The sequence below is a fragment of the Carcharhinus amblyrhynchos genome, chromosome 2, assembly GCF_965287045.1.
Source record: "Carcharhinus amblyrhynchos chromosome 2, sCarAmb.v2.hapA, whole genome shotgun sequence".
NCBI lineage: Eukaryota > Metazoa > Chordata > Chondrichthyes > Carcharhiniformes > Carcharhinidae > Carcharhinus > Carcharhinus amblyrhynchos.
This window is the reverse complement of record NC_137325.1, coordinates 104048059-104060696: the sequence shown is the minus strand read 5'-3', so window position 1 is coordinate 104060696 and position 12638 is coordinate 104048059. Positions and strand designations below refer to the sequence as shown.

The 12638-nt window shown below is 41.5% G+C and overlaps 1 protein-coding gene across 1 annotated transcript in view; it reads left to right on the top strand.

Moving 5' to 3' along the window:
- Positions 1–10645, top strand: part of LOC145361377 (pituitary tumor-transforming gene 1 protein-interacting protein) — a 97270-nt gene extending 86625 nt beyond the window's left edge. The window contains exon 7 of the mRNA XM_080217074.1: positions 9233–10645. Within this exon, the coding sequence (XP_080073200.1) occupies positions 9233–9282 (50 nt within the window). The 3' untranslated portion in view covers positions 9283–10645. The remainder of the gene's footprint in view (positions 1–9232) is intronic.
- The last annotated feature ends 1993 nt before the right edge of the window (positions 10646–12638 follow it).

Here is a 12638-nt window from a genome sequence, read left to right as displayed (position 1 = left end):
AACTCATCTGCTCTTCTTCAGAATGTCATAGTTTGAAGTCCACTTGAGTGGACAGACAGCACTCTGGTTTAATGTTTTATCTACAAAATCGGTTAGTGCTTCCTCTGTATTGCACTGGAGTGTCAGCTTTGGTCTTTGTGTTTGAATCCCAGAACCTACCCTATTTGGTTCAAAGGTGAAAGTATAACCAACTGAGCCAAGGCTGACACCTGAAAGAGCTATCTCCTAAAAGTAATGGTATTAGAGTTGAGAAGTTTGTGAAAATTATTGCAAATCTATTGCTTGGTTACAATACTCCTGCACATATTAAATAATCAAAACATGTCATCTCTGATATAAACTATGCTACTCTTGTATATGCCAACTGTCAGCACATCATCAGTCCAGCACGCATCTGTGTTTGCTGACAAAAACCAGTGGAGAGACTGGGCTGCTAATTTTGACAAGAAGGCTGTTATCTGTGAAGTAACTAATGCTCGGTAGCATTGATGAGAAGTTTCATGAGATCAGGAATTCCTGGCTACTGTGTGCAGTGCTTAGAACACTTTGTAACTGAACATGGAGAGGAGTGGTGTGAGGGTGGGGCCTTTATCAATGAAAGGCAGGCAAGAGGGAATAGATAACAATGAAGCTGAAAGAGAATGAAGCATTGCTTAAGTTAGGATGTGGATGGAAACTTGAGAAGGAGAGAAAAAAGACTATTAACCTGAGTACCAGGAGAGTGAGGAGAAAGAATGCTAGCATGAATTGGGATGGAAAGAATGCAAGTCTGAACTGGATGGAGTTGAATTGAGTGCTAACTTGAATGAGGGGGAAGAGAAAATAATCAGTGTATCCTTTCTAACCTGGTGATTCGCAGAACTACATGACTGTTATTGAACAACAACTTCAAGCTTTCATTATGCGAAACGAAGGGCCCAATTTTTACCATTTTGATTCGAGGTGCTGAATCTGGGAGTGTTTCAGATCGATTTTTAGACTCCTCCCACGTGCACTCTGCTTGAAAAAAAATCAATAATTCCGAATCGCGCTGCATTAGCATGTGAGCTGGGCTTATCGTGCCTGAAACACTGCAGCTCCAATTGGAGCCTTCAACTGCACATGCACAGTAAAAACAAAATAGAAGAATGCTCCCCTGCCACATCACTCCCGAACCAGCTAAACCCTCCCCCGGACCCCACAGACACTGCCCCACCTCAATAACATAACTGACCCCTTATTCCACCCCCCCCCACCCCAGCATGCATGCAGAGTAGCAGTGGACCCCCCTGCTGCCCCGGCACCAGAAAGTCATCTGAGTCCCTCCTTCTCCCCCACCCTCCTCTCCCCAATGCCAAGAGTCACCTGACCTACCTTCCTTCCTCTCTTCTCGCTCACCCTCTGTCAGAGGGCCATCTGACCCATTTCCCTCCCATCTCTCCACCACCAATCTGAGTCAGAGAGCGACCAGAAGCTCTGAACCTTTCTCCTCAGAGAAGCTGGAGTGCCCAGATCGGACCTTTACAGACCATGTATGTTTCACGCAGAATCTGAATGGGCGAACACTGTGGTAGAGGGAGAAGTGATAGTAAGTTTTGGCGTGCAGCCCATTAAGTCTATTTAAATGCATGCGAATGTCCAGACAGCAGCCATTTTTGGCAGTTGGTAAAGGGGGAGCTGGCGTGGAGGCAGGCACGGATCATGCTACACGCCTCATGTCTGACTTTACCAAATTTTGGTGCCTGACAATGGGTGCAACTTAGAGTCATAGAGGTTTACAGCATGGAAACAGGCCTTTCGACCTAACTTGTCCATGCCGCCCTTTTTATTAAATCCCTACGTTAATCCCAATTGCCCGCATTTGGCCCATATCCCTCTCTACCAGTTGTACCCATGGAACTATCTAAATGCTTGTTAAAAGATAAACTTGCTACCCACCTCTACTACTGCCTCTGGCAGCTTGTTCCAGACACCACCCTCTATGTGGAAAAAAAAGCCCCGCTAGATACTTCTGTATCTCCCCCCTCTCCCCTTAAACCTATGTGCTCTAGTTGTAGACTCCCCTATCTTTGGGAAAAGATATTGACTATCTACCTTGCCTATGCCCCTCATTATTTTATAGAGCTCTAGAAGGTCACCCCTCAGCCTCCTAGTTCCAGAGAAAAAAGTCCTAGTCTATTCAGCCTCTCCTTGCAACTCAATCCATCAAGTCTGGGCAGCATCCTAGTAAATCTTTTCTGCACTTTTTCTAGTTTGATAATATCCTTTCTATAATAGGGTGACCAGAATTGCACACAGTATTCCAAGTGTGGCCTTACCAATGTCTTGTACAACTTCAACAAGACGTCCCAACTCCTGTATTCAGTGTTCTGACCGATGAAACCAAGCATGCTAAATGCCTTCTTCACCACCCTATCCACCTGTGACTCAACTTTCAAGGAGCTATGAATATGTACCCCTAGATCTCTTTGTTCTGTAACTCTCCCAGTGCACTCCCATTAACTTAGTAAGTCCTGCTCTGGTTCAATCTACCAAAATGCATTACTTTGCATTAAACTCCATCTGCCATTCTTCAGCCCACTGGTCCAATTGATCAAGGCCCTGCTGCAATTGGAGATAACCTTTCTCACTGTCCACCATGCCACCAATCTTGGTGTCATCTGCAAACTTACTAACCATGCCCCCTATATTCTCATCCAAATCATTAATATAAATGACAAGTAACTGTGGGCCCAGCACTGATCCCTGAGGCATACTGCTGGTCACAGGCCTCCAGCTTGAAAAACAACTCCCTACAATCACCCTCTGGCTTCTGTCAAGAAGCCAATTTTGTATCCATTTAGACACCTCACCCTGGATCCCATGAGATTTAATTTTATGCAACAGCCTACCGTGCGGTACCTTGTCAAAGACTTGCTGAAGTCCATGTAGACAACATCAACTGCACTGCCCTCATTTACCTTCTTGGTTAGAGTTTAGAAGAATGAGGGGAGATCTCATTGAGACGTATAAGATGATGAATGGGATGGATAGGATAGAGGTGGAGAAACTCTTCCCGCTCAAAAAAGACAGTAGGACTAGGGGGCACAGCCTCAAGATAAAGGGGAGGCAGTTTAGAACGGAGTTGAGGAGGAACTTCTTCACTCAAAGGGTGGTGAATCTCCGGAATTCTCTGCCCGTTGAAGTGGTGGAGGCTGCCTCGCTAAATATTTTTAAGAAGCTGGTTGATGGGTTCTTGATAAGAGAGGGGATTAAGGGTTATGGGGAGAGGGCGGGAAAGTGGAACTGAGCCACGACAGATCAGCCATGATCTTATTGAATGGTGGGGCAGGCTCGAAGGGCTAGATGGCCTACTCCTGCTCCTATTTCTTATTTCTTATGTTCTCTTCAAAAAAACTCAATCAAATTTGTGAGACATGATTTTCCACTCACAAAGCCATGCTGACTGTCCCTAATCAGTCCATGCACCTTTAAATACCTGTAGATCCTGATTCTCAAAATACCTTCCAACAATTTACCCACCATAGATGTGAGGCTAACTGGCCTGTAGTTCCCAGCCTTTTCTCTGCAGCCGTTTTTAAACAAAGGCACAACATTTGCCACTCTCTTTAGGCACTTCACCTGTGACTATCGATAATTCAAATATCTCGGCTAGGGGACCTGCAATTTCCTCCCTGGCATCCCACAACATCCTGGGATATACCTCATCAGGTCCCGCAGATTTATCTACCTTGATGCCCTTTTTGTGACTTCCAGCACCACCTCGTCTGTAATATGGACACTCCTCAAGACACTGATATTTAATTCCCCAAGTTCCTTAACGTCCATGCTTTTCTCAATAGTAAATATTGATGACGAAATGAGAAATATTCATTTAAGATCTCACCCATCTCTTGTGGATCCACACATAGATTACCTTGTTGATCCTTAAGAGGCCCTACTCTCTCCCTTGTTACTATTTTGCCCTTTGTGTATTTGTAAAAGCTCTTTGGATTCTCCCTTACCTTATCTGCCAAAACAATTTTGTGTCCCTTTTTTGTCCTCCTGATTTCTTTCTTAACTCTACTCCTACACACCGTATAGTCTTCAAGAGATTCACTTGATCCCAGCTGCCTATGCACGTCACGTGCCTCTTTCTCCTTCTTGATCAGGGCCTCAATATCCCGAGTCATCCACAGTTCCCGACTTCTGCCAGCTTTGCCCTTCACTCTAAGAGGAACATGTTTACCCTGAACACTGGTTAACACACTTTTGAAAGCCTGTCTGTCCCTTTTCCTTCCGTAAAAAGTCTGACAACACCAGGTTTTAGTCCAACCTACTTATTTGATAATATACTCACAAGCTTTCGAGGGACACCCTCTTCGTCAGGTGAATGGAGAGTTCTGGCCTCAGACAGAGCATATAAAGCACAGACAGTTTAGAGATTACTGATTAGGATGCGAATCTTTACACCTAACCTGCTGTTCAAGACCTGAAGTGGCTGATAATGTGAGTGGAAGGAGCGCTGATCACAGTTTAAAGAGATGTGTATTGTCTCCAGACAGTACAGTAAGTGAGGTTTTGCAAACCCAGGCAAGTCACGGGGGTTACAGATAGTGCGACATGAACTGTCTGTGCTTTATATGCTCTGTCTGAGGCCAGAACTCTCCATTCACCTGACGAAGAGGGTGTCCCTCGAAAGCTTGTGAGTATATTATCAAATAAGTAGGTTGGACTAAAACCTGGTGTTGTCAGACTTTTTACTGTGTTTACGCCAGTCCAACGCCGGCATACCCACATCATGACTACTATCGACACCTTTTCCTTCCCACAGACTCCCCCAAACTTGATGGTAAAATTGGGCCCAAAATCTCTTCATTATGTTTTCCTTTTAAGTTACAAAGGCTTTGTTTCACTGCCTTTCATCTGTCATCAGCCTATTCTCAGGGCTCATCTTGAATTGTCAGTTTTGGGGTGCTGTCAGTTATTTTCAATCTGTTGGTCAACTTTGACTAGCTTTTCTGGTTGGCAAGTATAAAGTGTTTTTGAACTTCTGCCATTTGGACTGAAAATTTCAAATGATATAAATCACTTTGGTTCAATGCAGCGTATTCCAGTTAACAGGTTAGATTTGTTTTGAATTATAAATGACATATAGATCTGTTAAATGCATTACTTATTGAGCTGCATTCAGTTGCGAGATGAGTTACAAATCTATGCAGGAGATAGTGGCATAGGTCTTATGCCACGTTTTATATTATATCATACAATGGCTACATGCTGTCATTGGTATAGTCTGCATTTATTTTCCAGCACTTAGCTTAAAGTATATCATTACAATCCACTAATTGCTGATGTATTTTAATAAATGCAGAAAGAAATAATTTGCATTTCTATAGCACATTGCGTGACTTCACATCCTAAAGCACTTTGCTGCCAATGAAGTGCACTGAAATTTAGGCACTGCTTTATTGTACAAAATGCAAGATTCCATAACAATGAGATAAATGCATCGTCCAAAGATTTGCAAGTTAGGTTAATTGGCCATGCTAAATTGACCCTAGTGTCGGCAGATTAGCAGGATAAATGTGTGGGGTTACAGGAATAGATCCTGGGTGGGATTGTGGTCGGTACAGACTGGATGGGCCAAATGGCCTCCTCCTGTACTGTCAGGACTCTATGATTCTAGGAAATAGTGAAATCTTTGTTTTTTGGTGTTGGTTTGATTTGGGATAAATTTTGGCTAGGCTACTTGGAGAACTCATTTGTTTTTTAATCATTCAGGCGACGTGTCGCTGGCTGAGCCAGCATTTGTTGCCCATCCCTAATTGCTCCTTGAACTGAGTGGCTCACTGGATCATTTCAGGGGGCATTTAAGAGTCAATCACATTGCTGTGGGTCTGGAGTCACATGTAGGCCAAACCGGGTAAGGACAGCAGATTTCCTTCTTAAGGAATATTTAAGGATATTTTGGCCTTGGAGGGAGTGCAGAGGAGGTTTACTAGGCTGATACCGGAGTTGAGGGGGTTGAGCTATGAGGAGAGGCTGAATAAACTAGGCTTGTACTCGTTAGAGTTTAGAAGAATGAGAGGAGATTTCATTGAGACATATAAGATGATGAATGGGATGGATAGGATAGAGGTGGAGAGACTCTTCCTGCTCAGAAAGGACAGTAGGACTAGAGGGCACAGCCTCAAGATAAAGGTGGGGGGGGGTTTGGTTTAGAACAGAGTTGAGGAGGAACTTCTTCACTCAAAGGGTGGTGAATCTCTGGAATTCTCTGCCCATTGAAGTGGTGGAGGCTGCCTCGCTAAGTATTTTTAAGACGCGGGTTGATGGGTTTTTGATAAGCGAGGGGATTAAGGGTTATGGGGAGAGGGCGGGAATGTGGAACTGAGCCACGACAGATCAGCCATGATCTTATTGAATGGCGGGGCAGACTCGAAGGGCTAGATGGCCTACTCCTCCTATTTCTTATGTTCTTATGTTCTAAAGGACATTATTGAAACATGGGTTTTTACAACATCGACAATAGTTTCATGGTCATAATTAGACATTTTTGATTCCAGCTTTTTATTGAAGTCAAATTTCACCATCTGCTGTGATGGGATTTGAACCCTGGTCCCCAAAGCTTTACCCTGAGTCTCTGGATTATGAATCCAGTGACAATAACACTACACCATTGCCTCCCCCGTTCTTTTAATTGTGTTGTTGGATCTTTTATGTTCACGTGATTGGACAGATTGGTTTCTCAACCTGGTTTAATTCTTGTCTGTAATGGCTCCTTTTACTACTCATACAAGTTGTCCCCCAAGGATCTAAACTGTGTCTCCTCCTATTTCTTATCTACAGGTTGTCCTTTGGTGACATTGTCCAAATATATACATCAGGATCCATATGCATTCAATCTGATCTCTTTCAATCCTCGTTACTTCCATAAGACATAGGAGCAGAATTAGGCCAATCAGCCCATTGAGTCTGCTCCGCCATTCAATCATGGCTGATTTCTTTTCTCATCCCCATTCTCCTGCCTTATCCCCATAACCCTTGATCCCCTTACCAACAAAGAACGAATCTGTCTCCATCTTCAAGACACTCAATGACCTTGTCCCCATAGCTTTCAGCGGCAAAGAGCTCTATGGATTCGCCACTCTCTGGCTGAAGAAATTCCTCCTCATCTCTGTTTAAAAGGATCATCCCTTTAGTCTGAGGTTGTGCCCTCTGGTTCTAGCTTTTCCTACTATTGGAAACATTCTCTCCACGTCCACTCTATCCAGGTCTCGCAGTATCCTGTAAGTTTCAATAAAGTCCCATCTCAACCTTCTAAACTCCCAATGAGTACAGACCCAGAGTCCTCAATTGTTCCTCAAACAACAAACTCTTCATTCCAGGGATCATTCTTGTGAGCCTCCACTGGACCTTTACGAAGGCCAGCACATCCTTCCTTAGATTTGGGGCCCAAACCTACTCTCAGTATCCAAATGTCTGACCAGAGCCTTATTCAACCTCAGAAGTACATCCCTGCTTTTGCCTTAATTTCTCCTTCCAAAGTGCATAACCTCACACTTTTCCACATTGTATTCCATCTGCCATTTCTTTGCCCACTCTCCTGAGCTGTTCAGTTCCTTCTGCAGCTTCCCTGCTTTCTCAATACTAACTGTCCCTCTATATATCATTGAATCATCTGCAAACTTAGCAACAGTACCTTCAGTTCCTTCCTCCAAATCATTAATGTCATGCTACCCATCAGACATCTAGTATTGGTTAAGCAGAAGCTTCCTTCAAATAACTATCAGGAAAACAGGAGCAGCTATCTTCAGTTCCACTGCTAGCTGCAAACCCTAATCACCGATGTTCTCCCTAGTTAAGATCTAAGACTGAATCATGCGCATCCTTGTCATCCTGTTTAATGCTGAACTTCTAAGCCCAAATTCTTGCCATCAGCAAAGTTGCCAATTTGTACTTCTATAAACTTGCACATCTCCACCTCTGCTTTAGTTGATCTGCTGAAAGACTTTTCCATGGCTTTGTCATCCCTTTTCATATGCTTTCCTGGCTAATCTCTCGCGTTCCCTGCCCCCCTCAAACTTAAAGTCAACTAAAGTCTGCTTCTCATGCCAGCTCACACCAAGTCCCATTCACCTATCACCTACATTCTTACTGACATGCATTGGTTCCTGGTTAGTCAATGCCTTGATGTTACAATTCTCATCCTTTTTTTGAAATTAGTCCATGTCTTCATCCCTCCATACCTTCATAACCTCTTTCAGCTCTACAATTCTGTGGGATCTCTGCACTCTGCCTATATAGCTTCTTGCATCTCCCCAGTTTTCATCACTGCACTAATAGCAGCTTTGCCTTCAGCTGTCCAGGCCTGAGGCTCTGGAATTCACCTGAATCTCCGTACTTATCTACTTTTCCCTCTTGCTTTAAAATGCATCTCGAATCCTGTAAGACCTCTATTTCCAATTCTGATGAAATAGCACCAGCCTAAAATGTTAACTTAATCTCTGTTTTCATAGATTCTGTATGACCTGCTGACTAATTCTAACATTTTCCATTTTTTTTTTATTGTGACCTCTGTAATGCTTCCTGCCGTTTACACTGTTGGAATATGGGGGAGGCCTGTTATCCGCCAAAATCAAATGTTTGGAACTCGATAGATTGGGCTACAGTCTAGACATTGAGGAGGATCTGTGCAAGTGCTTTGATCATGTCTGTGAACATTTATAATTTAAAAAGAAATTAAAACGCAGCTCACCAACTATCTCTTTCCCTATTGTGGTAGGTCACAATAGTTCTCAGCCTTCATGAGGGTGGTTGCCAGTACAGGTTCAAAAAGCAGACCTCCTTGTATATAATTAGTCATTAGGTAACAAATGCAGCCAGGGTCTCAGGGCATCTGAGCAACAGGCAGAAGCTCTGCTGTGTCAGAAATGAATCCCAATCAAAGGTTGACACAGAAATGTCAAGTCATTAAATTCAACTGACTGGCCTTCTGCTTCCCAATTTAAGTAAGAGGGTTAACCAATATGTACAGCAGCTGTGTGTCTAAAATCCTCTTTTTCTTTTCCCCAAAATCTCAAACTAAAAATGAGTGGAAATTTAAGTAGTGGACAGATCTGAGATTTAGGTGTCTGTTTAAAGTTTCATACTCAACAAATAATTCTAGCTTGCAATGTTCTTAAAGTGGTTCAGTATTATGTTGAATTATGCATTTGAATTTTTGTGTTATTTATTCTGGACATAAAAACATTTTTGTTTTAAATTTCAGGTCTTATTCAGGATTCTGATCACCCATACAGCAGGTTTGAAAATGAATAAAGGGATTTGACCTTTAACTGGACTTTCAAGAATGGTTAAATGGGTTTTAGTGGCTGTCTGTTGTTGCAACCTGCTATTCAATAAATCTGTCATTGCAAGTTAAAACGTAGCTGCCTATCTTCGCACTAACATTTATTTCACATTAAAAATTGTACCAGATGATGGGTCATTTTCATATCATGGTTCTTCAGTATGATTTATGTATTTGTAACGTCGAAAGCCCTGAAATTCTAATGGACTAGCAGTGAAAGAAATATGTCAAATTGTCGTGAAAAATGATGTATCTTTTCTGATTTGCAACTGTCATGTGGCAAATTGCACTTTTGTACAGAAACTGACAAGGTTATCATATATTTTCAGTTGAGTGATGATTGTATTGAGAGGTCCTCCTAACCACTTGCCTTATCTAGATTGCCTTACTTGCACAGTGTTGCTAAAGATAAGAATTAAAATTAACATATTATAGTCTTGGTTTTTTTTCACATTTTGCAATTTCATGTTATACCAAAACCAATCCAACCACACTCTAAAAATGCTGTATTTGTTTAAAATGGTAGTTTCTAGTTTGGCATATGACATTGAGTTTTTTTTTGGTTAAAGCTAAACATCCAGATACATACGTTGGTGTCAAAATCACATTGTGTTCTGTGATATTAATGTACAGGCCATTTCATACTACGTAAAATAAAAACAGGAAATGCTGTTCAGCAAGCCAGGGAACACCAATGGAGAGAGAAATAAAATTAATGTTTCAGATTAATGATCTTTCATCAAAACTTAATCCACATTATTTGTATTGCATTATGCTCTTAGCCTTAACTTGTTTTCAAAGGAATCACTAGTATAAAGCTGAGGTTCAATTAGAACTGATATAAATGCATTTCTAAATAGTTTGTTCTAATAATAACTGCATTTGGATAGTAAGTTAGACTCTTACCACAATAATTTGTCACATTTAGTGGTTAAAAAACAAGTTTAGTGAATCATGTGACACCATTTGCAAACTGGGATAATTACCTTCTGCTTTAAAATGCAAACCTTAAAATGGCAAATCCAAATTGTTTTGAAATTTATGATGAACAACATCTTTGTATATCAGTTCAACTTTTGAAATATTTTTAAATCACTGTGATATTCAATTATAAGAATGCAAAATTGTTGTAATTTTGTTGTTTTTCTGACAAATCAAGTTATTTGCTTATCAATAGAGATAGCTACAAATAAATATCACCAGGAGTGAGAAATTTAATCTGTTCTGCATCATACATTCTGTATTTTCTTTGTATTTTTGATGAATCATGATAGATTTCTATATGTACTGTTTCCCACTCAGTGTAATAAAATTAAACGTTTCTATACAAAAGAGTCATTACTTTTCTGTACATTACTTATTGAAAGATCTGAAGTTCTTGGCCTCCTTACACCTGACAGGAACAGTATTATGAAAATACAGAGTTTGTCCATAGTGAGCTGTGGTTGAATTTGATATCCTGACCTCATCACTTCCTGAAATGCTGTTGTTTCAGCAAATGGGGGAAGAATGTGGAATCTGGATGATCACTTGATCAATGGCCGTGGGGCCTTCTGGGTAATACTGGAGACTGAGCAAAAAAGATCCCAAGATCTGGTGAGCATTTAAAAAGGTGAGAACTCGTCATTAGTTTACTGCTTGAGCCATTGGACTCTAAGGGACACCCAGTTTAATGTCTAGTGCCCGCCTGTCAGGCCAACATTGTGCCTGGGTGCACCAGCCTGCAATAAGAAGGAATTGCTTGTGAGTTCCCGAACATCCTTTTGTGCTTGATTAATCTGAACTCCTGTGTTTGCCTATTGCAAGCTTAAACTCAGTTATAGCCCCTTGGAAGCTGTAAAATCTTGGAGCAATGTAAATGGCATAATAGAATAATGAGTCATTGCCCCATTTTTCTAAACTTTGTCTGATGGATGATTAGCATTTTCAAATTGTGCTTGAAAGTCAGCTTAAAAACCAATTCTGCAATTAACAAACCTCCTATACAAGTGAAGACAATGCACATACCTAAAGCCATCAATATTTTTCATCTTAAATAGTACATAAAGAGGCACAGTCATAGAGGTCAACAGGACAGCAACAGGCTCTTCGGCCTATCGAGTCCATGCCAGTCAAAAACAAAGCACCTAACTATTCTAATCCCATTTTCCTGCACTTGGTCCATAGCCTTGTATGCCATGGTGTCGCAAGTGTACATCTAAATACTACTTAACTGTTATGAGGATCTTTGCCTTCACCATTTTTTCAGGTAGTGAGTTCCAGACTCCCACCACTGTCTGGGTGAAAAAGGTTTTCGTTATATCCCCTCTCAAGTTCCTGCCCCTTAACTTAAATTTGTGTCTCTTTCAATCTATGCCCCATGGTCATTGATCCCTCCATGAAGGAAAAAAGTTTCTCCTTGTCTTATCTACCTATGCTGCTCATATTTTTACATATCAGTCATGTCCCCCACCCCCTGTCATCTCTGTCCAAGGGAAACAACTCCAGTGTATCTAATTTCTCTTCATAACTAAAACTCTGCAGCCCAAGAAACATCCTGGTAAATCTCCCATACGTCCTTTCCAGTGCTATCATATCCCTCTTATGATATGGATTCCAGAACTGCACACTACTCTAGCTGTGGCCTAACCAACATTTTATACAGTTCCAGTGTAATTTTCCTGCTCTTCAATTCTATTGAATTCTATTTGCCACTGATCACCCCATCTATATGTTGTAATCTAAAGCTATCCCCACTATGTAGCACATTACCATTTTCATATCCCCCCTGAACTTGCTGATCAACTCTCCTACATTCAAGTCTAAATCACTTATTAAAAATCCTGAAAATACGAGAGCAATGATCCTTGAAAGACCCCTCTGCATACAGTCTACCAGTCTGAAAAACACCGCTGAACCATTACCTTCTGTTTCCCACCACTGAGCCACTTCTGGATCCAATTTGCCAAATTTCCTTTGATCTCATGGGCTGTTACTTTTGCTTTCGGACTCCCAAAAGGGACCATCAAAAGCCTTGCTGAAAGCCAAGTAGATTATGTCAAATGCATTCATCTGCACACCTGGTCACCTATTTGGAAAAATTCAATCAAGTTGGTCAGACATGACCTCCCCTTAACAAAACCATGCTGACTGTTCTTGAATAATCTTCAAACTAACCCTGCCTCTCCAAATGCAGATTAATCCTGTTAATTGCTTCCAATCATTTCTCCATCACTGAGGTTAGACTGACTGGCCTGTAGTTTACTGATTTATCCCTTCCTTTTTGAATAATGGTTCCATAGTGGCTGTCCTCCAGCACTTCTGTGACCAGAGAGGAATTGAAAAT